The 27,264-nt window shown below is 53.7% G+C and overlaps 1 protein-coding gene across 4 annotated transcripts; it reads right to left on the bottom strand.

Moving 5' to 3' along the window:
* Positions 1-479: 479 nt before the first annotated feature.
* IFT27 (intraflagellar transport 27) lies at positions 480-25,800 on the bottom strand. Of its 4 annotated transcripts, XM_046013433.1 has the most exons (8): positions 25,626-25,797; positions 25,397-25,495; positions 18,977-19,056; positions 18,541-18,600; positions 17,421-17,480; positions 15,368-15,485; positions 14,290-14,399; positions 7,510-7,758 (listed from the first exon to the last, which is right to left on the bottom strand). In XM_046013433.1, the coding sequence occupies exons 2-8, from the start codon at positions 25,428-25,430 to the stop codon at positions 7,660-7,662; spliced, it is 561 nt and encodes a 186-aa protein (XP_045869389.1). In that variant the 5' UTR covers positions 25,431-25,495; positions 25,626-25,797; the 3' UTR covers positions 7,510-7,659. The 4 variants fall into 4 exon arrangements, with proteins under 4 accessions (XP_045869390.1, XP_045869389.1, XP_045869388.1 ...); XM_046013434.1 differs by lacking the exon at positions 7,510-7,758 and adding an exon at positions 480-1,013 and having other exon boundaries at positions 25,397-25,800; XM_046013432.1 differs by having other exon boundaries at positions 25,397-25,797.
* Between the last annotated feature and the right edge of the window lie 1,464 nt (positions 25,801-27,264).

The following is a 27,264-nucleotide window of genomic DNA, read 5'->3' as shown; positions in this document are numbered from 1 at the left end:
ACCGGTCAGGTGAGTCATGTCACCTGCTGGAACTCAGTTTCCTTTTGTGTGAAATTGAGTACAGAATGTCTACTTCACAGAGCTGCCATAGAAAATGAAATTGAGATAGGACGTGTGGACTGCCCCATGCATTGCTCACGAACCTGGTTCTTGGTCTTTGCTTGAGAACTTCCTTTCACACCAGCAAGAATCCACAATGACCTGGATCCTCTGCGCTCCTAATTTCAATACCATCTTAACGAAGGATACAGCACTTAAGAGAGTTCTGGGCTCGTTCTAAACCCATGAACTTACCCTAGTCCTATGGTCCCGCCGTCAGTTGGAGATTGATGACTTTAGTCCTTGGACTAGAGGGCTTGTACTTGACAGATGGGTGCCAACAACGGAGGGGGTGAGTCGTAGGCAAGGAAAGCATCATGCCGTCCCCCTCCAGAGTGACACTCTGACTTTACCCAGCCCATAAGAGCCAGAGGCAGCCCTCAAATGTATCTTCATTTTATTTACTCTTCTCAACCCTGAAATTAATTTTCATTTTTAAGCCAGAACAAAAAAGCAACAGCAGCAAGATAGGGTACCTACCTACCCACGAGTTACATGGGGGCCCCCTCCCTGCCCCTCAGCCCTACCCTGAGCAAGTGCAAGAACAGAACATCCCCTGGTCTCCGGTGGTGGAAAGTCTTGCCCAAGTCCAATTTATAACCTTCAGAACAGGGACCCCTGGGATGTGACCACAGTGGATGAAGCTTTTGGGATTTTAGGAAAATAGATAAGCTTTGAGCACAGCTGGGCTGCAGCTCCCCACTGCCTCCCCCCCGCCCCCCTTCAGTGGTGGCAGCCTGCTCCTGATTTCTCTGGAAAGGCAGCTCCTAATTAGAATGGATCGAAGAGTCTTTGCTCCAGCTTTGTTCTCGGTCTTGATTGAACTGTTGCTTTAGGACTTAATCTGGTGTAGTCGCCGGTGGGCTGGGACCCTTGGCTCTCTGAGCTCCTCTCAGGCTCCGGCAGGCTGGCACCTGGAGTGTGGGTGGGGAGGGGAGAGATGGGGGGGTGAAACTCGGGGGGCACCTGGGGGGCACCAAGACCTCTGCGTCACCCCCTCTGCACCCTCTCTCTCCCTCCAGCTCCCTTCTTTTCTATTTTTCTCCCCACCTGCTTTGTCTCCCTTTAATTTCCTTTTATTAACAACCCAAGGCTGTCCAGGATGCCAGTCCCTGCTGGTGGGAGTGCAAATTGGTACGATTGTGCTGGCGGACAATTTGTCAAATGCTATTAAAAGCCTTAATAAAGTGCATAGGCTTTGACCTGGAAAGTCCCCTTCTAGGAATTTGTCCTAGAAATAATAATTGGACAGGGGTCCACAAATAATGTTGCCCTCAGTGCTTTTTGTGAGTGACAACTTGGAAACCTGGAGCCCATCAGCAGGGGGTCATTAAAAATGACCATGTGTTGGGGCGCCTGGGTGGCTCAGTGGATTAAGCCACTGCCTTCGGCTCGGGTCATGATCTCAGGGTCCTGGGATCGAGCCCCGCATCGGGCTCTCTGCTCCGCAGGGAGCCTGCTTCCTCCTCTCTCTCTGCCTGCCTCTCTGCCAACTTGTGATCTCTCTGTCAAATAAATAAAATCTTTAAAAAAAAAATGACCATGTGATAAACCAACTAGAAAGGAACCCTTTGGAGCTAATTGGAGAAATTTGAATCCTGACTGGGTATTAGCTGCTCCTAAGGAATGGTTGTTAATTTTATCAGGTGTGATAATGGCCTCGCGATTGGCTTAGAGACACATGACAGGAGGGCTGATACTTGGTTTAAACTGTTATTAACAACAGTAAGGTGGAGGGGAATGGGAGGAGGCAATGCCGACAAAATCGTGCAAGTTCTGACTCTGGCCGACGGGCTACTGAGTATCCATTCTGCTGTATCCATTCTAATTTTGTGCACGTTGTAAAATGTTCATGATTTAAAAAGAAATAAAATGATTGTGTAAAACCGCATTTTTTGATCCCACAAGATATTGCTATGTGAGAAGAGAAAAATCCAAATAGCATATATGGCGTTACCAGATTTTTTTTTTTTTTTTTTTTTGGTTTAAAAATATACACGGAATTTTATACGCAAAAGAAAAAGAATGGAAGTACACACTCTGGAATGTTAATGGTGGCCATTTCCAGGTGGTGGCATATGAATAATTTCCGCTTTCCTCTTCATATTTTTGGTCATTTCTGACTTTCGTTCTTGCAATAAGCATACATTTGCACTTCTAAAAAAGGCATAGTTAACTAAAGAAAATGTGGAAATCACCTACTATGCATTGAACATTACTCTATGTCATGTCTTCCAAAAGGAGGTTCTTCCAAAAGGAGGAATTATATCATAATTCCCACGCAGTCATTGGTGAGGTTGATGCTGTTACACCTGTTTGATGAATGGGGAAGCTGGGCATCAGAGAGGGCAAGCACTTTGCCTATAGACACACAGCCACAGCTCTAGTTCCACTCTTCCGATGTGACACCAGCGCTTTTGCCACACTGCGCCCCAGCTTCTTCCAGAGAACCTGCAAGGCATATCAGGAGTGGGCCCTGCCCTCCAGGAACCAACCTGTCCAGTCCCCCTGGTCTCCCGCCCCCGTGCTCTGCCCCGAGAACCAGTTAAGTCATGGCTTCATCAAGAACGCACTGTCCCCCCCAACCTTATGTCATACTTGAACTTGAACTCGAACACTGCCCCTTTGGTATTTTCTAATGAGCCTTCCCAGGCTTCTTGCCTTTTTAGGATGGAAACAAGCGCTCTGCTGTTATCCTCTTCATATTTATCAGCTCGATGTACTGGCAGAGTGGAAGAGTGAACGGGCATCGTATACATAAATATCATAAAATCCACCGAGGGCTGGCAAGCCCGAGTTCTTAATCCGGGCTCCATCGCTAACAATTTGCAGCCCAAAGAAGTCACACTCTCCCTGTTTTCTCTGTCTTCAAAGTAAATAAAGGATAACCCATTAGAAAAAAAATCAATTGGTGCTCTGAAGAAAGGAGGGAGGATAGACACCTCTAAGTTGGGCTGAAAATTTGCTTCCCAAGTTTTTGCTAATGTTGAAAATGGACAAAGGTTGGGCTCCAGCTCACACCATCGGCTCTCAGCCAGAGTACTGTGATGTCTTTTACCTGATCTCCAAGCTCCATGCTCTTGTCTGTCCTCCTCAGCTGTCACCTGCTGGGCGCCCCTCACTCCTTGCTTTACCCTGCATGCAGGGTTTCCAAGAGGGGCCCTAGCTTCGTGCCTCAGGGCCTTTGCATATGCTGTTCTTGGTGTCTGGAATGCTCTTCCCCAGCTAGCATCAGGTATTTCCCTCTAAGGTCCCTGGAAACCCTCCCTGCCCACAAGACCTGAGCTCCTCGAGAGCACAACCACAACTTTCTCCAGCATAGAGCCGGCCCTGTGCAGACACGGACAGGGAAATGGGGCAGGCAAGGCCAAAACCGAAGGCTTCTCTCTCCATCTCCAGGATGCACAAAACCTGTCCCACAGATCTGGGTTAGAAAAACACTGTTTTCATCCTGGGCTCCATTGAATCTGCGGTTACTGTCACCCCAGTTTGGGACAGGATACACTGACTGCAGTGGGTTACCTCCTGCCCATGAGTCTTTGCAGAAGATGGTCTAACCAAAGCACCTGTCTCAGCCTGGGAAACTGCAGGGCTGGCTTTCGGGGCAGGAGTGTCACAGTGAGCCAGTGCATCTGGGGACCACCTGCCTGGGGGCTCCTCCCACACTATCCACATTGGAACGAGGAACACTTCCGTGGTGGGACCCCAGCAAAGGACTCATCAGGGCAAGTACCTGATGGTCACATCATGCTTCTGTTTCTGAACACTGGCTCCAGAACTCTACCCGCCCATGAGTCCCCATCCTCTCTCACTAGCCTGAGCTTCCCTGCCCTCTTGGTGGGTGAACCCCGGCCATGTCAGCAAGCAGCAGGGACAAGTCAGCTTCACACAACCAGGGAGCAAATGCAGAGGCCAGGCCTTGGCCCCAAGCTACCCCTCAGAGAAGGAAGGAAGCCATGGAGGGCAGTGAGAACCTTCCCCCACGGTCCTGAAAGAGATGGGGGTTCCTGTGCCCTCCCACGGTGGGTGGGAGACCCTGGCTGGGGTGCTTTTTGGGTTTCACGGGGGGTTAGAAGTCAAGTGTTGCTCAGCTTTCTCCTCTCTGGATGGTAGGTGATTCTAAGACAGGGTCCCACTCAGCTTGGCATTCCTTCCCCACGCGCCCACCCCTGCCCCCTGCCAAGTCCATACAAATGGGCTGTGCTCACCTTGAGTCCCAGGGCTGTGTGCCAGGGACAGAAAGTGGGAGATGGGCCACCCCACGAACTGGAGGGTGCCAATCACTCTGCTCGCTCAGATCTTGCTAAAATGCCATCTCCATCTCAGGAAGGTCTCTCCTGACCGCCTAGTTCATATTGCCACGCCCCTTCCCCAGCACCGTCCTCTGCACTCTCCTGCTCTGTGGCCATCTGCCAGATGGTTACTTTCCCCACTTAACCAGACCTCTCTCACTCTGCTACAGGGAGCGGAGGGATTTTTGTTTTACTCACTGATAAACCTCCATTCCCAGAACAGGGACTGGCACATAGTAGGTGTTCAGCAAATGTCAAATGAGTATATGGGCAGACCTGGCGTGCATTTCATAAACATCTGCTCACTGAGAATGGGGTCTTTAGGCCAGTGAAGACATTAAAAACCACTTCCTAGATTCCTCAAATAGTATGGGGCATGGAGTCCATAAAAGCTACAGTGTTTCCCACTGGCTTCGGGTTCCCTTTGCAATAAAATGCAATTCCTTCCAGTATGGCCTGTTTTGCCTCCTTCTGCTCTTCCCAGCGCGTACCAGATGATGCCTCACTGGCCTTAAATTCCTGGATCCTCTGAGTTTGTTCATACCGCAGGGCCTTTGCATTTGCTGTCCTCACTGCCTGATAGCTCATCCCTCAGGGGTCCCACGGCTGTGGGGGACCTAGCTCAAATGTCACTTTTCCGTGGAATCCTTCCTGCCCACCCAACCCAGTCACCCCGGCACGGACCCCAGCTACGTTTAATTGTCTGTGTGGCACTTAGCACAGTCTGCAATGATCTCGATCATTTATTTACTCGTATGTTTCTTGGAGAATCTCAACCACCTTGCTTTCCCGAATCGCTTTATTCTGTCCTGCTCCATCGAGCCCCCTTCCCACTGGGTCTTCATGACTGCACGATCCCACACATTGTGGGCGCTCTTGCTTATTAGGACTCAGACCAGGCCGGCTGGAAACCCCACCCTGGCTCAGAGCTCCTCTGCAGAAGGGGCAGGAATGAAGAGAAAGGACTGTCTCCTCCTCTCTCTGGGGTCCCTTGGAGCAGAAGGGTCGGGGGTTGGCTACTTCCGGTTCCCTCGCACACCTCTCCTGGTCTGCTTCCACCTGCCGGTCTCGTCTCCGTGGAGATCGGTGTCTGGTAGTTTGGGGGCAGAGTCTCTTCTGTGGCTGGGATCTCCTCAGGAGGCAACAGCCATATCCCCCCCTTCAGCACTGCTGGCAGAATAGGCCTAATCTTTTCCGGGTGGGAAGCAGCTCCCTTTGCCCAGGATCTGTCTGGGGGCCCACTGACTCCACTCTGTGTGGGTCCTGCACAACTGAGTAGGGGGGACCTGTTCTTCCTGCCGGTGGCACCGACTTCTCCCCCCCAGATCCCCCTGGATCTGGCATGAGTGCCAGGCATGTGTGCCAAGCTCCCCCAAGGGCACCCTCACCACCCCGTGCCTGCAGCTGGCACGAGGCTCCCGCAGTGCAGTGAGCATCCAGCAGGGGAGCGGGGTGCCAGCCTCTTGCTGGCAGTGCCCTCGGCCTCAGGAGCGTTCTCGGGGGTGGGGAAGGAGCCGGAGAGGCACCCACTCACCAACGCCCCATCTACATCCAATCCCTCCTCTCCGCCACTCATCTTTCTTACACAAATAGGGGAGGGCAGGAGCAGGGGCCCCGGGGCTAGTTCCTGGCAGCAGCGCCAATTCTGCCCCAGGGAAGGTGTCTGGCCCCAGCCTTTTGGGATCTCTTAGCATCTCTTTGTCTGTAGTGGTGGGTCCCCGGGACCAATTCTGGGGCAACTGGAAATGCCCCCTCCGTGGGTCCTTGGTTGTTTTTTGTAGGTTTCCCTTGCAGACCACGTGACATGAGATCAGCAGCTTGGCATTGCGGGCACCTAGAGAAATGCCTGACCCACCATAGGTCCCCGGAGCCCACCATCTGAAAGAGTGACTCAGCAGGAAGACTGCTGTTACTGTGAGCTCCCACAGCCAGAAGAGGAAGGGGCTGGATGGGGCCTGCAGGGGTGACACCATGCGCTCCCTCCCCACCCCTGCCTTTCACCTGTTAGTTTACTGACTTCTCATGGTGACCCCAAGGGGCGGCCCAGCCAGCACCCTTTGCAGATGGAAAGACTTCCACCTGCTTCAGGCCAGGCCAGGGCAAGCTGGAGGGTGGGGGGGCAGGAGGAGGGAGGCCAAAGAGGCTGTGGCCGTGAGCGGGGCTCTGGTGTCCACCATCCTGGCTATATCACCCCTTGGCTCAGCTACCAGGTTCTCTGACTCCGGTTCCTCGTTTGTAGAAGTGGGATGGTAAGACTACATTGTAAGGACTGAGTCAGCTAATATAGATCACATGCTTAGTTCAGGTCATTAACAGCACCCAGAGTAAATTTCATGACCATCACGATCACTGGGGCAGATCCAGGTCTGTCTACCTGCAAACTCGGTGCTCTGCACGAAGCCCCCCATTCCCACGAACTGGGAGGGGTGGCGCCTGATAGCGGGCAAGGAGGAAACCCTCCGGGGCACCAGGACCCAAAGCAGCTGAGGACCCCTGCGGCGGTGACAGGCGGCCCTTCCATGCCAGACCGTGGCCCATGGCCCTGGTGTAAAAAGCACTGAGGAACCTCTGTAGGGTCTTTAATCAGGGGAGTGAAATGAGGAAAGTGAGGTTTTAGGAAGATTAAACTGGCAGCAGGCACGGGATGGAAAAGAGTCAAGCTTAGTGCAAAGAATTACGACTCCCGCCCGGCTGCGAGAAGGGGGTCATTAAAGGAGAGTGGCCTGGTTCTCAGCTCCCTGGGCGCTCAAGGTTCCTGGCAGTGGGGAAGGGCGGGGCGCCTTACTCGGGAGGAGGCCCCGAGGGGGCCGACAGAGGGCACTGTTTGGTCGGTGACCATGGCCACCGCAAGGCAGCTCCGCGTCTGGACAGAACAGGCAGCAAAGCCGGATGTGGTAGAAGGAGGCGGCAGCCGTGGGCCCAGTTCCGAGCCCAGCATCCCACCGTGGGCCGTGCCATGGGTGCAGGCCCTTCAGGGCCGGCATGACCCCTCACTCTGATGGGTGCCAGCCCCCGCAGGTGCCGGGTCCACCAAGGTTCTGAGCACCGCCCAGAACTGGCAGCCAAAGGGCAAGATGGAACCAGGGCTGCCCCGGCCAAGAACGGAAGGAGCGGTGGCTCTTACATCTTCTCACTTTATTTAAAGCTGTCAGGATATATCAAAAGTGGCTGAAGCAAGTCCAGCTTCTCTCCTCCCCCAGGAGCCGGAGTCCCTGCCGGATCCCCAGTGGCGCCGAGCTGTCGCGAGGCACTGCCCGCCCCGGGGCCCTCACACCAGCGTGTGGAAAACCTCCACCCTCTCCCGGTACAGGTGGTGGAACTGCTTGGCCAGGCAGTGGAAGGGGGCTTCGTAGTTCTCCGTCTCCTTCTGCAGAGGCAAGGTGGAGAAGTTGGTGGTGTTTCCGCCTCCTCAGGACTCCCCCACCCCTCACGGCAGGTGCCACACCCGCCTCGCCTCCTTTGTCCCCGCAACAGCAGGGCTGGCTACTAGTGCGCCCTTGTGACAGGGAGGAAACTGACACGGACCGGTTACCTAACTTGCCCAAAGCCTCATGCCCTCAGTGGTGGGGCTGGGGCTGCACCGGGATGCTTCTACAGAGCCCGTGCTTGTGGCTGCGCTCGCCCCACGTGTGCCGGGATGCTAAAGTGAGACTCTTATCACTTAGTTTTGACTCAAGGCGCCATGCAAAGTAACAGTGGCAAGTCCTCCCCGTGGCCTCACTCTGCGCGGGCAGAGCTTGACCTTCAGCTCAGTGGGAGGCTGCAAGAGAAAGCCCGAGGTCCAGGAGCTCAGGCCAGTGCTGGAGCCAGGTCTGGGGAACCTCGAGGTCAGCCCGGGGCTGGCTGTGTGGACGGCTGTGTGCAGCAGCATGGGCCTGAGCCAGCGGCCGGCCGAGCAGGAGAGCCAGCCCGGAGCTACCCCAAGGGGCCTCTGCAGGGACAGGCTGCAGGAGGGGGACGGGCCCCAACAAGAGCCGAAGGCTGAAGGAGGGGGTGAGGCGGGGTCCCCCGTGAGCGGGAAGCTTGGTGGGGAGGGCTCTGCCCAGGGGCCGGGGAAGGGGCCTAAGTGCAGGGCTCCCAGGGCGCCAGTCTGAGACACCTGGCAAGTCCAGAGGGCCTGCGGTGGGCCCCAGCCAAGCTGCCCAAGCTCCCTCTCCTGCAGGCGGCAGGCTGGGGGCGGGAAGGGCAGGCCCGGCCCTGCTTCCCACGGCAGGCATGGGAGTGAGCCCTGACTGGAAGTGGGGAACAGTTTTCAGGCGCCCAGCACTGTGCGTCTTCGTAACTGAGATGACTATTTTGTAACCAAAGGTGCCCGAAGGACTTCCTGTTCTCTGAGCGATTAGACAAGTTCTGGAACTGGCCCTAGATGACCTCCACAGGGTGGGAAGAACCGGTCCCACAGGGCGAGCATGGCCAAGCTCCAGGGGAAGGAAAACCGTAGTTTCTCAGCTTAGCTAGTGTTCTCTCACTGTGTGCATGCGTGTCCTTTTCTCCCTTTTCTTATGGAATAAGCTGGCAGAAGAAGGAACCCGCTTCTCCGAGCACAGAGGCTCAAGCTATGCACGCATAAGAACCCGTCTTCAGACCATCCTTGGCAGCTGGCAAAAGCGCAGCCTTGCCACGGGGCAACGAAATAACCCCAACGACAGGGAAGGGTTTCCAGACGGCAGAATGTTCTGAACTCATCAAGCTCAGTGCCCTCGCTTTGCCGGGGGAGCAGTCTGTGGCCCAGGGGTGCCTCTGGGGTGTGCGGAGCCCAGCCTAGGATTTGAGCTCCCCAGTGGGAGAACAGCCTTTCTGCCTGCCAGCTGGGGAGACGGAAACGCGCAATGGAAACCGGTTGTCACAGAGCGCGTTACCCAGACTTTCTCAAAGGGAAATCCCAAACGGGAATGGGACAAGTTAGCCAAGAGCAGAAAAAGAGGTGGTGTTGCTGAGGAATGAGGGGGCTTTGTAGCCGAGAAGAGCACCTATACTAAGTGTGGGGCTGCCAAGGACAGCCCCCCCAACCCCCCACCCCCTGCCGTCAGACAGAAGGGAACAAACTCATCACATCCGCAAGGCACCTTTGGCTGTATGGAGCATAACGCCCTGGGCAACACCAACGTCAACAGTAAAATGTTACACCGGGAGCGCCAGGGTGGCTCAGTCGGTTGGGCATCCGACTCTTGATTTCCGCTCAGGTCGTGATCTCAGCATTGTGGGATGGAGCCCCGTGTTGGGTTCTGCTTTGCGCGTAGAGCCTGCTTAAGATTCTCTCTCTCCCAGGGCGCCTGGGAGGCTCAGTGGGCTAAAGCCTCTGCCTTGGGCTCTGGTCATGATCTCAGGGTCCTGAGATCGAGCCCCACATCAGTCTCTCTGCTCAGCAGGGACCCTGCTTCCCTCTCTCTCTGCCTACTTGTGATCTCTCTCTGTCAAATAAATAAAATCTTAAAAAAAAAAATTCTCTCTCCCTCTTCTTCTGCCCCTTCCCTCCTCCCTTTCCAAAAAAGAATCTTACCCCAGTTGAAAGCATAGTTAAGCAAGGAGTAGATAGAGAATGAGGAATGTGTAGGACACACACAAGGACTTCCAAATGAATTTGAAAGCTCCTGAAAGCAAGATCTGGGGAGAACGCGATATAAAAAGTAAAAATTCAGTGGAGCTGAGCCTTTCTATATGCCACGGAGCACTCCTGAAGTAGCAGATGTAAACGGCACCATTTTCTGAATGCATTACGAGGGTTTGCCGATGATAGGAACCTGTTTGTTAAAGACTAATCATAATCTCACTGACATACTAGAGAGTACATTTGCTTTGTATGAAAAGATCCTTTGATCAGGCTCTCTGACTAGTGCTCAATCTGGCCTAGAATTCTGCCTCTGAAGAGTCCCAAAGTAGGTTCTGTGGGAGGCCAGAGCTCCTTCTAGAAGGTTCTCAAGCTTAGACTAGCATTCTAGTCCTGGTTCGGCTGCTCATAGGCTGGGCAACCAGGGAGAGCCACACAAGCTTTCTGAGTCTGCTCGTCATCTGTAGAACATGGATAGCACTGGCTGTCTTGTCGGGCTGCTAGAAGCTTCCGCAGATAATGTGTGCAGATGCCTAGACACAGTAGGCACTCAACAAAGGTCCGTTCCCTCCCCTCACCCTGCTGTAAGAGGAGAGTCCTCCCCTCAGATCCTTCTTGAACTTGTGTTTAATATTGTCCTATAGAGATGAACTTTTTAAAAAACTTGCTTAAAAAATGTTTTTTTCATTTTTTGGTCTGAAAATGCCAAGTATCAAGGGGTGTAAGAAAGTCCAAGACGGGGGACACCTGGGTGGCTCAGTCAGTTCAATGTCTGACTCCTGATTTGGGGCCAGGTTATGATCTCAGGGATCGAGCCTCCACATTGGGCTCTGTGCTCAGTGTGGAGTCTGCTTGGGATTCTCTTTCTCCGTCTTCTGCTGTCTTCTGTTGCCCCCCCCCAACTTATGCTCTCTCTCTCTCTCTCAAATAAATAAATAACATCTTAAAACAAGTCCAAGAGGAACTATAAAAAAAAAACCCAAATAGCCAAAGCAATCCTGAGGAAAAAGAACAAAGTTGGAGGCGTCACACGTCCTGATTTCAAACTATACTAAAAAGCCATAGGCACCGAAACAGAATGGTCCTGGCATAAAAACAGACCCAAAAACCAATGGAACAGAATTGAGAGCCTAGAAATAAACCCCTGCCTACACGGACAGCTAGTATTTGACAAGGGAGCCAAGATTACTCAGTGGAGAAAAGCTAACCTCTTTAATAAATGGTGTTGGGAAAACCAGACACACATGCACGAGAATGAAATGGACCCCTGTTTTACACCGTTCACAGAAACTGACTCAGAATGGATTCAAGATTTGAACTTGAGACCTGAAACCATAAAACTTGTAGAAGAAAACATTGGGAAAAAGCTCTGGGGCAGGAAACGTGGCAATGATTTTATGGCTTTAATGGCAGAGCACAAGCAACAGAAGCAAAACCCAATAAATGGGACTGCATCCAACTAAAAGCTTCCGCACAGTGAAAGCAGCCACCCACAAAATGAAAAGGCTATTTGCAAACCACACATCTGAGAAGGGGTTAATATCCAAAATATGTAAGGAACTCTGGGAACTCTACGGCAAAAACATTGATAGTCAGATTAAAAAAATGGAGTGAGGAGCAAATAGACATTTTCCCCAAAAGGATATTCAAGCGGCCACCAGGCCCATGAAAAGATGCTGGACACCACTCATCAGCAGGGAAATACATATCATAATCACAATGAAATTACTACCTCACACCTGTTAGGACGTCTATTACCCCAGAAACAAGAGATAACAAGTGTCAGGGAGGAGATGGAGAAAAAGGAACTTTTGTGCACTGTTGGTGGGAATGCAGGCTGGTGCAGCCGCTGTGGAAAACCGTACGGGGGTGCCTCAAAATGTTAAAAATAGAGCTACGATACAAGTGAGCAATTCCACATGTGGAGACATAGCCAAAGGAAATGAAATCGCTACTTTGAAGAGACACCTGCACCCCCATGTTCCCTGCAACATTATTTGCAACAGCCAAGACGCAGAAACAACCCAGTGTCCATCAACAGATGAATTAAAGAACCTGCGCTTGGGATGCAAATGGACATGATGGAATAGTATTCAGCCTCGAAAAGGAGGGCATCCTGCTATTTGTGATGACGTGGGTGACCCTTGAGGACATTATGCTCGGTGAAACAAGGGAGACAGAGAAAGACATATACTGCATCTTTTCACTTATACGTAGGATCTAAAAACACCCTGGGTCATAGAAAAACACAACGCAGACGGGCGGGTGCTAGGAGCGGTGGGGGACATGGGTGACGATGCATCGAAGGGGGCCAAGTTCCAGTTTTAGGATGAGCCCATTCTGGGGATGGAATGAAGGGCAGAGAGAGAGAAGGTCAGACGACCACGTGGGGACTGTCAGGACGGTGGCCGCCGCGCAGCCATCAGGAGGGCGGAGCCGGGCGCCAGGTGTCAAGGCTTGGCTGCATCTCAGGCGGCACCGGGTTCTATTTCCTTTTTAATTACAGCTTTCTTACCCGAGCTGCCAGTGGTGCTTCTGTGAGCGTCAACTCGGGGGACTAGTTAGCTTACACAGTTAATACCAAGTGCTTAACCGCGGCCTCCCCCGGCATAATTGATACCCACCCGTTTCGCTGGCGCAGCAACAAACACCCACGCCGAGTTGGAGCACGTGGCCCAGTGGCCCGTGATGACTCGTGTGTTGGGGGTGGGCGTTAATTTTTGAGCTCCGTCAAGAGTTCTGGGGACTGTGGGATCCTGGGGTGGGGAGGCAATTCCACAAATGTGAATGGAGGCAGGGGGAGTAGTAAAATTTGGCTTGATGTGGGTAGTACACCATTCGCTTGGCTCACAAGGGCACCGCGTACCAGGGGAGACGCCCTCCATCCCGTAAAAGCTGCTAATGCAAAATTCATTGGTTTAGCATCTGTGATCATCGGGCCAGAGGCAAGAGGGCCATCTATCTTTGTATCATCTATGAATCCGAAACAAATTTTAAGTAACAATAGTATCAATTGGATTCGTAGGGGGGGGATGAGCATACTTCAAAAGCAAACATTTATTGAGTGTTTACTATGCACCAGACTTTGTGCTGATGTTTTCCTATTCACCATCGGACGGAATTCTCACCTTCATCACTCAACGAGGAATAGATTTTCTTATTCCCATTTTACAGGTGAGGAGGCCGAGGCACTGGCAGCTGGATGAACAGGCTAAGTTCTGCGCCTCACCCCCAGCGGACAGAGTGTTGGCCTCTACCTGCTACACGTTCCCAAGAAAGCACAACGCTTTGGTGGGGGGAGGATATAAAAACTTCACATCCACACAGCAACTGAACAGCAACACTTGCCCAATTTTGTAAATGGAACAGTGGAAGTGTCTGTGGCTTGAGTAGAAAACCACCCCTAGACGATTTCTTAACTAGCTCACTGACTCTTTTGGAAGGCCAAAGATTCAGGCCAGGGGGCCACAAGGCCAGGAGTGAGGTCTGAGGGACAACCATGGGTGTTTCTGGCCACGTGGGCCTTGGCAAGTCTCCCCACCAACCCTGGGGAGGGGCACTGCAGCCAAGAACCTTGGCCCCTGCCGGCTGGAATGGGTACTTCTGGGTCGCTCCTGCAGGGGGAGTTGTTACTTTCCTCCCTTCTGGAAAGTCTGACAGGAGCATGTCTGATTGGTGCAGACGGGGTCCCATGCCCGCACCTTGGCTGCAGGGAAGCTGGGACCTAAAAGGTCTTGAAGACAGGACGGGGGTTCTCAGGCGCTGGATAGCCGGAACTGTGAGACGGCGCCAGTAGCAAACCCCGCTGGCTGTCCCCTTTCTCTCAAGGGCTCCTGCGGACTCTAAGGAGGGTACTTTGTGGCCTGGTGTCACGCTGGTGCTAGGGCAAGTTGGGACAGGGAGCCAGCGCTCATAGCCCTGGCTCGACTCTTCACAAATCATATGACCCTGGGCAAGTCACTTCACCTTCTCAACACGGAAATGGGGATTATGGGACCAACGCCCAGGGTCACGGTACTGACTGTGAGGACCCGTGAGATAATGCTCCAAGGGCACTGTAACCCACACTATCTCACGTGGACACCAAGAGTAGCTACGATTGAACCCGATGCACCTGTAGTTCTCATTAATTGAGATACAACTATGTTGGCGCTGGCCGGCACATCTGCTTTCCTGTAAGTGCACGAGTGACTCCGCTGTATTGAGAAAGGTTTTGAACCAAGAATGTGCACGTCAGTTCCAGAGGAGACTCTGCCTACGGTGGGATTCGAGGCCGTAAGAGCACGTGAAAGACCACCTCCGGCAGAGGCCCACTCCAGACTCGGCTCCCGGGCGAGCGGGGCTACTTACCACGGATGTTTCGAAACATTCCAGGCCTTGGCCCAGGGCCCACGCCCGGGCCTGAGCTGAATCCACCACTCGTCTGCTGGCCAGGTCTGTCTTGTTCCCCACTAACACACCTGCTCGAAAGAAACAACCATTTAACTGGTTTAACCGTGGCAGCCTGGAGGGCTGCTGGGGAGATCAAAGGGCGAGCATACTAATTCTGAGGGGTCTAAAACATTGTCGAGGAGAGGCCAACTGATTCGAGGTGCTGAGCACCGGGGAAGCGGGAGGGGGAGAGGATGGGGAGGGGGAGAGAGGCTCCGGGGCTGCGCACCCACCCTCCCCACCCCTGCCTCGGGAAAGCCACCGGGCTTTGCTTTTCACACCCAGCTTTCCGCTGGGCCCCTTTTCCAGACTTCATGCCGATCTGTCTGCCCTGTCTCCTTCAGGCTGCAAGGCGAGGGCCAAATTTATGCGAGCATTTGCGATAATTCCGAGCGCATGGAGCAGACGTTAAAAATGGTCATTAATACTAATCTAAGGACTGGGCTCAGAGCCAGGGACTCGGAGGCAATTTAGAGCTGTTCCCAGCTGCATCAGCTGCAGCTAATTTCTGAGCCCGTCTCTGGAGATCGCTTTCCCTGGTCTCTAATGAGGGGAATTTGTTGATCTCACATAGGGATGAAAAATAAACTGATTTAAAGCATTCAGAAGTGACAATAGGACTTGAATGTTTACTTGTGCCCCACATATAGGAGAAAATGAGGAATTCATCCCCGGGGCTGGCTTTCAGAAATAAAAACTCATTCATATCACAGCACCTTCTCCGTATTGTCCTTGAGTCTCCTCTCCATGACCCTGCGGGGGGTAAGGGGCGTCTTCATGCCCATTTTACAGACTCACAGAGGTGTGTGAGTGGTAACTCACTGACGTTTCCGAGGCAGCTAAGAGGCAGTGCCGCGGTACCATGAAGGCCACCACGCTCTAAGCCAGGGGCACCGCACCCTCCTTTCTAGCCTTAGGCACCTCTGCAATGACCTTGAGCTCATGAATTCAAGGGACAGCCGCTGCTGGAAGTCCCGCAGCTGACTGCAGCTCCTACCTGGGAGGGAGGTGCCTGGAATCTGTGACCGAGCCTTCTCCAGCCACTTGCTGCAGTTGAAGAAGGACTGCTCGTTGGTCACGTCATAGACGAGACACAAGACGTTGGGACTCTCCCACTGTGCCAGAGGGACAGGATGAGCACGTCAGCAACAGTGGGAATGATTCCTAGGCGGGACTTCCCAGGGAAGCGACGAGGGGATGCCGGGGGCAGGGGGCAGGTGGAAGATGAAAAACCATAATGGGGTTGGGAGTCAGAAACCTGAGCCCACCCACAGGTACCCATGGGAGGGCTGGGCTGAAGGTGAGGGCCGGGGCTCACCCCTGCACCAGGCTGCGGTTCTGGGTGTATTCTGTGTGTGGTTGAAAAACCTCCCAACTTTGCAGGGCTGGTCTCAAGATCCCTACTGAGCTCGGGGAGGGTAACTGACTTGCCCAGATTGGACATGCTTTAAAGACTGGGGTAGGACTGAGGCTGTTTTCCGACCCAGAAATGCTTTGGCCTGTCACTGGTTCCAGCCATTCATTCTCTGTCGCATTCCTCTCAAGGGCCCACTGTTATGTCGGTTATTATGTTTTTCTGCTTTGCAAGCCTAAACGAGCATCCTTCTTCCACTAGCCAGCCCCTGGAAGCTTGTTTGCTGGCGTCTCCTTAATAAGGGCTGGCTTTTCAAAATGCGAAGAGCACTTTCTGCTTCTCCTGCAGTACATCAGCCCTAATCCAAACCGGACCGACAAGTGGACAGGGCTTGCTGTCCCAATTAAGAAGCAGGCCTATGCTCTCAGGGGCTGTGGCCTGGGACGTCCTGCGGCCTCGCACAAGGCCACAGGACGGCCCTGCTCAGAGGCTGTGATGCTCGTGCTGGTGCACGAGGCTCTGGCCAGGCCCCCGTCTCTGGGGACCCCCATTCTGCACAATTACAGCCTGGTTTATTTCTGGTGTGTCAGTAGCCTCCCAGGGTGTGGGGAGGAATCCTTTTCCCTCCAGTTGTCCTTGGAAGGCTGGTCCAGCATTGGAGGGTTTACTGTACCCCAAGGCTATGCTGCCACTTCAACGGAAGGTGAACTGATGAACACCAACTTCACGCTGCAGACTAACTCAAGAAATTTTGCTAGAACCACAGTGACCTCGCCTTTGTGCATGCAGGGGACACTCCCTTCCTCTAGGCCTCAGTGAGGGGACCCAGGATGGGCCTGAGATCAAGCTGAGGCTAGAGCAGGAGCCCTGCGTCAGGGCTGGCTGGAGGCAGGGTGTGGGCTAACCGGTACCCCTCTGGCTTGCCCAGACACGTCCTCCCTTCTGCCCAGTAGGGCAGCACCCAGTGAGAGGCCGTGCACACAGCACGCACGTGGTAGGCGTCACAGATGGATGCGTGAAGCCAGCCCATGAGAAATGACTGTCATTAGATCTGTTTCCCTTAGACAACAAAAAGGGGGCAGAAAACAGTTTCTATTAAAATGTAGCTGTTCTTGGAAAGGCAGGGGAGGGCTCTGGAGAGCTCAAAACTTCTAATTAGCTCACTGGCCCAGATAAGCGGAACTGTTACCTTGATAGGTACAGGGAGCTGGACCCTGCGAGGATGGCTGGGTGGGCCAGAGAAGGACCCCCCAGGGGTCGGGGTGGGGCAGCAGGTGCGGGTCCTAGAGCAGACCCCAGGCTGGACCCCAGAGGTGGGCGGGGAAGGTGAGCCTTGCTACGGGGCCTCCAGGGTGCCCCCTAGAGGGGAAGGAAATGTTTCTTCAGTCCTGCGAGGCTGGGGATTGCGCAGCACCATCACCATCAGGAGGGAGCTGGCCAAAGAAGGGGGGCCCAGAGCGCTGCGGGGACTGAGTCACACAGCTCGGGCGCATTTGGAACCTGGCCATTCCAGAGCTGGGGGAAGGGGGACTCAACACGCATGTGCCAGTCCTCCTGGCCAAGGGGCTGTGCATCCCAAGGCTGGGAGGACTGTCCCTGGAAGAATTCTGCCGTGGCAGCTTCTGGGAGAGCAGGGAAGGGGGAAAGTTTGTGTGGACGGCGGTGGTGGTTAAGGAAAAGATCGCACGCTACTTGCCAGTTTATCCAGCATTTCGGAAAACAGCTCCTTGCCGGCAGAGTCAAAAATGAAGAGTTCCTAGAACCAGAAAGGCAGGTCCCCAGAAAGTCTACATGTAGGCAAACGGCTGGCCACAAGTCCCCGAGGTGACCCTCCGCTCCCTGCAGACCCGACTTCATGGTGAGATACACGCATTCCCACAGGCTCAGGGAAGACGATGGGGGAAAGGAACGATCCGGAGAGCCTGAGACGGGCAGCGCAACGGTCTCCCGCACCAACTAGCACTTTCTGTGCAACAGCTCACCTCTCCTAACCCCGAGTGCAGAAATACCAGGAACAAGCTGACTTCCCACCTGGCAGAACAGAATGCTAAACAGGCTGACAAGTGCTCTGGTTTCCAAAAGGTCATTCTGCACTTTGTTAACCAAATTGATTTTCAAATCTTAAAACAATTCTTTTTAAAGCAGGTCACAGAGTAGGCCTGGAGAAGGCGTTTAAAGTAGGACAGCCTGCCATCCTTCTCCGATGGCAGGGGTGGGATTCGGACAGAGGGCGCAGGATGACTCTTCCTGCCCCTCGACGCAACCTCGGCCAGCCCATGCGAGGGCCCCTCCCTGCTGCTGCTGCTCCGGGCAGTCTCCCCTTCGGCTCCCCCGGGCACTGGATGCCCCTGGCTGGCTTCTGACCCCGGCAACTGCGGTCTGAAGGTCAGGGCTGTACTCTGCATTGCACGCCGATTATCTGCACTCATTTTAGCCCTTCTCCCTGCACTGGGGGTACTTCAAGCTGTGTTTCCTCATGGACCTCTTTAAGAAGATGGTGATTCATCCATCTTCTCTCCAGGATAGTACTACACACGTGATGCCTGCGCAATTCAATTTCCAGAGTTACGGATTCCAAAAAAGGGACCTGGGTCAAGAACCCTGGTACTACGCCAGTTCTATGAGCGCAGGGCCCCTATCCCTGTCTTCTTACTCCTCCTCCTTTGGCCTGGGTCAGTGACACTTCCCAAGTGCTCAGACAAGCCTCGGCCAAGTCCTGGCACTCTGTCCCTCGTAGGGAAGAGGACACGGACCCCAGAGACTCTGGGCCCAGCTGGAGGAGCACTGACCTTTCTGGGGTCAAGGGCACCACTTACCACACTGTCCCCCGTGTCAGGGACTGGCACTGTCTTCACCACCAAGTCCACCCCTGTCGTCTGTGGGGGAGAACCGAGAATATGTGCATCAGAGGGTCCCAAGAGGCGTGTCGCAGGACACGACGAACACCCGATACCCAGAAGGCACAAGTACTATGTTCTGGATCGGTTGCTGGTGCAGAGGTTGGACAGGACCGACCGGACTCGTCCAAGTCCCTGCCCACAAGGAGCAGCACATGGGAACCAGGCCGACCACGTGCCGGTCTGTTCCATGGACAGCCTCGTACCTTGTGGCTTGTGGTCATTCAAATAGATTCTCATCAAACCTCTCAGGGCTCAGGGCTTCTTAAAAGAATTCTGGAAAGTCACTCCTTCAGGGTTAGGGGACGACCGCTTCTCTTTAAGCCTCGACCAGCCCCCAACTCCCACATCTCACCAGGGTGTAGTTCTTCTGGAAATGGGCCCCGTCGCTGCGGAAGATCTGTGCCAGGGCGGTCTTGCCCACTGCTGGGTCTCCTGTGAAGTCAGAGGAGCAGAAAACCATCACTGCCGTCCCGATCTGACCACAGAAGCTCTCACTCCAGAATGCTAGTTAGAAACCAGAAACTTCAATGGCTTTTCAGAGAAAATGTACTTGATTCTCCTGGGGACTTGTGAGGTGGCCAGCAGGGCCACGGGCCCAGGAGAGCGATCTTCAAAGCCTGGTCGCGTTTCTTCAGGGTAATCCTTTCATCCGAAAGAATTGACCCAGAAGGTAACAGAGCTTGGGCAGGGGGGGCTTTCGAGCACTAGATACAGAACATCTGCCACCGAACACACCCCATGGGGGAAAACTCTCACTTTCAAACTTGAATTTACTTTGAAGTCTTGAAGGTAAAGGGGTGTGACCCGCTCAGTCTTACGGGGCTCACCTGCCTGACGGAACTAAATCGAGTTTAGAGCTTCTGTACGTGGGTCCCTGCACGCTTCTTTTAGGACAGGGGGGTAGAGGTTGGGAGAGCTTCTGTATTTACAGGAAGCGAGGGATCAGGTGCTAAATTTATCAACCTGAAATCCATTTCCAAGTGATACATTCTGTCCCCTGACTTCCCGCGTCTGAGACCACTGTGGACCCCTCTTCCCAGGGGCCTTGCCACGTCTGTCCTCAAGGGCCACTGTTTCCTCTAGGCTTGCCTTATACCCTCTGGGGTTTCTCTCCCCGCCCTTCCTTCATGAGTCCACAGCCCCATAAATTGGTATCTCCAAACTGAAGGTATATGGCATAAGTTCTGTCTGAGATCCGGACCTTCCGCAAGGCTGTCGGAGAGATTTAATCTGGAGGCTCTTCCCCGCCCCCAAGGATGCTGCAGACTCTCCACGCCCCCCCCCTTTAATCCCGCTGTGTGCATCGCCCCCCGCCCCCATGCGTGGTTCCGCTCAGCCTCCTGGGACTCCACACTGTTCTCATCTGCAAGATCTTCCGGGCCGTGAGTCTGGCACAGAAGCTCCTTCGAACACCTGTTTTCTGCTCTCTCATGCCCTGGGTCCCAGCAAAACTGCCACTGCACTCACGGGCCTCTGACTGGCATCCTAGGGTGTGGTCCCCTCCTCCCCTTCGCTGTTTACAGTCGGCTCCCACGCGCCTCTTCACTTGACTTCTCCACAGCCCGCTGCTCTGTTCACTTTTCAGTTTTGACTTTTCCCACCTATAATTTTCTCTTGCGAGACAATTACTTGACTACTTGTGGAATTTCATTTCCTATGAACTCCTCCAGCATTGAGTGAGCTATTCAGTCTTGCTTTCTTCTATTTACCACCGTGACTTAGAAGGGAATCATTCCTAAGATTCCCTCCTTCCCAGCCCCCGCCCCCTACCGTCGCCACCATCCACCTCATTGGGCAGAGGAAGGGTCCGAGGCTCAGAGAAAGCTGGGTTACTGGCCCAGAATTCCAACATATCGCTCTCCCCGCCAGACCCCACTCCTCTCCTAGAGCCCGGGGACACTCGTGACCCATTTCTAACACTGCCCCTACAGGCCCCCATCACCGCAGCCTTGGCTGCCATCAGGGGCGACCGCGGACAGGACTGTGGCGGGGTACCTGTCCATCTCCCAACAAACAGAGCGTATCGCTTTCCTTCTTGTGCTTTGACCGCATCCACGCTCCTGACTCCAATTTTGCTTCTGAATCCAGTTAGAAATTGGCTCTTCTCGCTCGTGAAATTCCCCACAGATTTATTTGTTCTAGTTAATTTCATGACTCTTTCTTCCGACTGTCAGTCAGAGTCACCCACACTTATGGAAAGCCTCGCGTGCCTGCTGAGGAGGGATCCAGCACAGGGAAGGGAATAACTGATAAACACGTTTGCAGAGCAACACGATGACAAGTGCAAAGGCAAACAGCACAAGCTGAGAACCAAAGTGTCTGAGGGCGCATCGAGGAAAGCAACGAATGAGCAGTTTCATCAGCAAGGATGACTTCCCCGGGGCGAGGCTGAGCCTGGGGTGACGGCAGGGAGGGGCCCTGATGGACAAAGATGGTGACACCTGCAAAGGCCCAATGCAAGGTCACCTGTGACCTCTTCATTGCCAAGTCCAATGGCTTTTTCCTCAGTTCTTCTGCTCCCTGATGTCTCCGAAGGATGACTCAGCCCAAAGCAGCCCCCTCCTTCCTAAGCCCTCTGGCCCTGTGGCCCCAGTGTCCTTGCACAGGTCCAATTCTGCCACTTCCTGCTTCTGAAATGTGGCCACGCCTGTAGGTCTGTGCTCGGCCCTCTGCTCCCAGTGGCTCTGTCCCGTTTACTCTCTTTCCTCAAGTCACCTCTCGGATCAGGATCTCTCTCCCACGCTCTGTCTGTATCTCCAACAAGCTGTGGAAGCTTCCATGAGAATGCTGGGCCTCCACCCAATCTGTCAACAGCCTGGCTCGTGTCGCACCCCCAGGTCCCAAGTGGTCCTGCTCATGTCACCATGTGCCCACGGCTCCCAGCTGAACGCAGCCACCTCTGACCGCATCTCCCCGCTCCTCCCACACCCCGCGCTCTCCTCCTTGCTCCTGATGTCCTTTGCTGGGTCTCGAGCCCGCATGGCCTTGGTTGTCACTGCTGACACTGCACTAGTGACCTCAACCTGAGCTCTGTGCCCTGCCTTGTGATGCGGGAGCGGGGACTTTGCAAACATGCGTCTCTTTTGCCAGGGGCTTCCTGTCCGGCTCTGCCAATGTGAGTTCTAGACAGACTGGCAGCTGGGAGAGGGGGGAGGGGCTTGCGCCTTTCCTACCTGCCTGCTGTGTCGCTTAGGAGTACCCTGGCAATGGCCTTCACCTAGCAGCAGGTGGTAACGTCTCTCCAGTTTTTTTGTTTGTTTGTTTTGGTACCCCCAGACCAGCCTTACTATTCCCTCTCAGAGATGCCAGGATGGGGGGCGGCAGGGGGGGAGCAGTGTCCCCTTCTCAGAGATCTGCATATTGGCTCCCCAGGGCACTCCTGGGTTTCTGATGTCCCTTCATCCTTCCAGGCCTCCAGAACCCGTCTGATGAACACCCCGCATGAAATCTCACTGGTGCAGTACCTACTGTAGGTTCTGCTTTTTTGCCCGGACCCCGACTTCTGTAGCAGTGGTAGCAAGAGTGGCCTCCGGACCCAGACCCTCAGGATGGTCCGGAATGGGTTTGGTCACGTCTTGCCTGAACACGGGGCTCAGCTCCCTCCCAGGGGGAATAGGGCCCAGTGATCTGTGGCATCACATGGTGGGTGACTGAATTCTTGAGGTCCCATCCCAGCAGAGCCGTGACCCCTCCTCGGGAATCTGGATCCCAGCTCTATGGGGTTCCTCCTCAAGCCTCTGACACCCCAACATCTACCTACCACTTCTGTGTCACCTCAAGGTTCTCTTCTTGCTTTTCCATTTCTCCAACCGCTGTTGAACCAATTCTGTATAATAAAATACCCAATGTATTTTCTGTTTTCTTGAGCGGGTCTTGCCTGACGTGCTCCCCACCTGCCCCTCTCTGCTTTTTATTTTTCTTTGTTCTACCCACCCTGTCGGCACCAATAGATGGACGTTTCCAGGACAGCGTTTGATGTCACTGTACCCCTCTCTGCCATCAACCCTGAATCCACCTCCAATCTGCTCTCCAATTATCCTTCACACCGAATCCGGGCCCTACACTCCTACTCTCCTGCTCTCTGAGAATCCCTCAAAGGTAACTTCCTTCTACGTCTCCCTGCCCAAGTCCAAATTCTCTGCCCGGCAAGGCTCCCTGTCCTTCCTCCCTCTTGGAAGGCCATCCCTCCCTCTTGCCTTTACATGTGAGGCTCATGGCTGGTAGCATGAGACTTGATGTCAGAGCCCCCATCCCCGCTTCCATCAAGGGGCAGTAAATTGTAGTGCTTAGGGCACAAACTCCAGGCCCCTCACTTATTAGCTATGTGACCTTGGGTCAGTGATCTCTCTCTGAGCCTCAGTGGCCACTTCTGCAAAATGGGAATAACGGCATCTATCTCATGGAATTGTTGCGAGGATTTAATGAGCCGATGTGTGCAGCGCCTGACGTATATGAAGTTATATTTAAGTGATTTTTAAATATATAAATATAGAAATAAATCACTGTTTTATTTGCAACGGATGAATGTCAAGGGTGTAATCCCTCCTCATCTCCTCAGCTCCTCAGCTGAGCCAGAACAATCAGCAGCCACGCCTTGAGGTATTTCTCTGGTGTCTGGTGCACCAAGGGCATTCTATTCATGTTTGTTGGATTATAAATTATTCTGCGCATCTCAGCGCTGCCACGAGTGTACGGTCTGGTCTGGTTCTGCCCTGTATTCCCGTTATACCTTGCACGGTGACTTACACACAGCAGGTGCTCAATAAAGATCTGTTGAATGAATGAGCACTTAAGTTGAACATCAAGTCCCTCCGTGACTAGTTAAAGGAGAGAAAAAAAGACAGAAAAACTCAATTTAAACAGTAGGCCTGGGAAGGGAAAGGAAAAATAAAACCAGTGAGGGGGGTGTAGGCACTGGGGGGTGGTGTGGAGAATGAGAATTTGGTGATGGTGGTGGTGGTGGTGGTGGGGATCCTGATTCATTGTGCTGAGGTTTTTTTGGTTTCTGGAAACTTCCATGAGGAAATGCCCTCAAGGCCCTGAAAGGAGGCTGTAGTTAAGGACTAGACTGGAGTTCACAAGTCACTTACTCAGGCGGTGGCTGCAGTCAGGGAAAACAGTGCCTGAGGGAGTGGATATAAAGAGGGGCAAAGAGTCTAGAATTGAGGCTTGGGGATAGTAGAGCTGTGGGCTGAAAACAAAGCCCTGGAAATCACCGGGGTCTGGGTGCCAGCTCTGCGAGATCCAGCTGTGCAACCCAGGGCAAGTGTCTTAACCTCTCTGGGCCTCAGGTGCCCATCTGTAAACGAGGATGACAGCAATACCGATCCCAGAGGGTTCTTGTGAGGATTCACTGAGATACCTGGGTTGAGGGTCCTTGCACAGTGCTGGCACACAGAAGGTGCTCAGTACCTTAGTCCCATGACAGAAGTTGAATGAAGAAAGAGAAAGAACAGTCAGACAGAGAAGCCCACGGAAGAAAACACACGGCTGCAGAAAACAAAAACGTTCTCACGAGGCGGAGGGAAGTTGCTGTGTCCCAGATGACACAGGACCAGCCAGAATTACTTCTGTTACACAACACTGCCTCCCCTGGCGTTTCTGGAAACTAGAGACCTCTCTTGAGAAGTGTGGATTTTTTTTTTTTTCCTCCAGTATGATCTGAGTTACTATGGTCAGTCATCTTTCTGTGTGACTGTTTTATTTTCCAAATTAGAAAAGCCCTTAAAAATGTCATCGGTTTCAGTCTGGAAGAGAGGAATCCAAACAGGCATCTCTTTTTCCTCGAGATGGTTTCTGACCATTTCTTTCCTGAGCTGGTCAGGGAACCCTGGCGAGATCGTGGGGGTTCAAAGGTAACACAAGTGAAGACTTTTGGAGTTGGGCGGGTCTGGGGGCTGAAATCCTGCCTAGGACTTTGCTTCGCTGGGGGCGGGGGGTAACCTTGGGCAAGAGACCCTTCAGTGCCTCAGTAAGAGGAGAACAATACTCGTGCGCTATGGGGAGGGGACTGAACGAAGTGCCCCTGTCTGCCATGCACTAAAACTACACCTGTGTTCTGAGGCCCCAGATCAAAACCCCGGCGACTGTCTTCCTAAAGGTGCAGACACATAAAGGGACCACCACAAATGTGACTGCCACACTGTCATTCATTCCACACATGGCTACTGAGTACCTCTTGGGTTCAGATATCCAGGATGCTTGAGATACAGGAGTCAACAAAGAAGACTTGGGGGATTCAACACTCATGTCCCCCTGAGACTCGGGTGGCCCAGTAACTCTGGCTCTTAAAGAGGATACATATGGGCGTGTTGCAAACTCTGGTCAACTGCACGTTATTGTCTCCAATCCCTGTTCTCAGAGCGGGTGGGGTCAGGGGGAAAAAAAAATCCCACATGTAAAGACCTCCAAAGTCACTGATCCCTGACTCTGGGATACAGCACGCTGTTTAGATCAAACACTTACGGTGTGTTTAGCCTGACTTTTTTTTTTTTTAAATTTTTTTTTTTTGAAGGAGTCTGCTCGTCCTGAACACAGCTCGAAAACTGGTGAAGGTGGTCTCGGAGCAGGACCGGGAGTGGGCAAGTCCGCTGGAGCTACAGATGCGCTCTGGAAGGTAACTCTCCCACCCTAACGGAATCTACTCTATCAGTAATTACATTAACTCGCCTTTGGAAGACACAAAAAAGGGAAAGAGGGTAGGCAGTTTAGAACTCAAGCTCTCATATCTTAGAAGTCTCTGGACTCCGGAGACTGTAAATTTCAAACTCACCTGCCAGGATGCATTTGGCCGCCAGCTTCACCATGGTAACCAACTACCTCCGCGGACGAGAGAGGGAAGAGCGGCTGCTAGAGGCGCTGGGGGACTTGCCTGGGAAGGGAAGTGGAGAGAGAAGACGCTCAAGGGGCCTGTGGCCGCGGTACGGACCCGCTGGGTTGGGGGCGGCTATCGGGCGCGAGGACTGGGGCGGGGGCGCGGAGGGGGGCCAGATGGGGCTCACGTCGAGGCCTCATAAGGCCGCCTCGGAGGTGCGGGCGAGGCGACGCCGCCCCCGTTCCCAGCCGAAAGCCGGCAGCGGGGACCGAAAAGTGCGACCCCGCAAGCCTGCAGCCCCAACCCCAACACAGAGCCAGAGATGATCTCTCTCAACCGCCGCCCACCTGCCCCGCCTCCTCCTCCTCCCCAGTGACCCGCGATTGGCTGCCACCCAAAGCTCCCGCCCCGAAGGCTCTCGGAGGCCAGTGGGGCGAGGAGGCGGGGCTAACAGCCCTCCTCCACGGACAAGTCTTTAGTGCTATTTGTGCTTCAAACTCATCCCGCTTGACGAATGGTTACGGGAGATGTCAATCATTTCTATTCCCGCCCCCGCGCCGCCTGAAAGTTCGCGGAAAGGAAGCTCCAATCTCCGTAGCCAGAGGCGATGATAAGAGAAGCTTTCTGATTGGCCACAGGTTGGCTTGGACCATCTGCGGGAGGAAGGGGGATTCGCTCCCCCTCCGCCCTTCCAAAAGTGAGTTCGCCCATGAGGGGCGGGTCCGGCGCGCGGGAGTTTGCGGTGGCGCTTGCGCAGTAACGAGGCCCCGGCTGGAGAAGCAGATCTGTGAGCGGGTCAGACTTCATAGAGTTTTGGGGGCTCCAGGTCGCGGGCACCTGGGAGTAAGGCTGTGTGGTGCATCAGGAAATCCGGTTCTTGCCCCACATCCTGCAGGGAAGTCCGATTTATAAAGCCCAAAGATATTATGCGCTGTAAAATCTAAAATACGAACGTGTTTATAGTGATGTCTGTGAACGAGAAGGAGAGCAAGTAAACTTTACCCAGGGGGCGAAGGTTTCTCTCGGGAACGTGAAGTCCTACTTTCCGCTGAACCCACTTCCTCCCTGGTACAGTGGAGAACGTGTGACCCCCTCCTGAGTGAAAGTGGGCCTCCAGGATCTTGCGGGTCCCTCAGAGAGGCTTAAGCCCATCTCCGCTGACTGCCTACCCCCTCCCCGGGCCCCTCTTGCTGGGCGGTCAGGAGACCAGGCTGAAATCCCTGCCGTCTTCCTGGCCTGGTGCCTCGCTTCACCCCGAGCCTCTTAGCTCATCTTTTGAAGATGGGCCAGCAGAACCCGCCTCTGGAGTTGTCCTGAGGCGTACAAGAGGGGAAGGATGTAGGGGCCTCGTGCACAGTAGGGGCTCAACAGTGATTGTCCAATGGATGAACGAGAAGAAATTTATATGGACAGATTCGGCTTATCGCCATCCTGGTGATGACATCATGGCCAGGTGTGGCCCTGAGGGCACACCCGCTGTCAACCACCCTGCCCCCATCCCAGGCCCACGGTGGCTGGCGCTGAGAGGGAAGAGCCCCCCCTGGGCACAGCTGCCTGTGCCCGGGATTCCCATCAGGAACCGCTCTGTCACTAGGCACTTCTCTAAGCCGCGGGCAGGGCGGTGAGCACAGGCACATCCATCAAATTGCTATGAAATTTTCAGTTCCTAATCGAGAGAAACAATGCACGTTGCTTGGAATTTTCTTTCCTTAGGAATCATTCCTGGGATTATCGTTGAGTCCTGTCTGTCTCTCCTTGGTTCCTTTTACCTGCTCTTTTTGAAGACATCGTGCACAGCAGTTTCAGGCACCTCGGGCCTAGGTGAG

Source organism: Meles meles, chromosome 7 (genome assembly GCF_922984935.1).
Source record: "Meles meles chromosome 7, mMelMel3.1 paternal haplotype, whole genome shotgun sequence".
NCBI classification, from domain to species: Eukaryota; Metazoa; Chordata; class Mammalia; order Carnivora; family Mustelidae; genus Meles; species Meles meles.
Note: the sequence above shows the minus strand (reverse complement) of the source record. Positions and strands in the feature narration are given on the sequence as shown.

Bases quoted from the DNA above. Each gene is read 5' to 3' on its own strand.
- IFT27 (XM_046013432.1), bottom strand. From the start codon at position 25,430: ATGGTGAAGCTGGCGGCCAAATGCATCCTGGCAG. The intron at 18,601-18,976 runs GTGAGATGTGGG...TCTCCCCCACAG, and splicing joins TCCAGAAGAACTACACCCTG to ACGACAGGGGTGGACTTGGT. The intron at 17,481-18,540 runs GTAAGTGGTGCC...TTCTGGTTCTAG, and splicing joins CTGACACGGGGGACAGTGTG to GAACTCTTCATTTTTGACTC.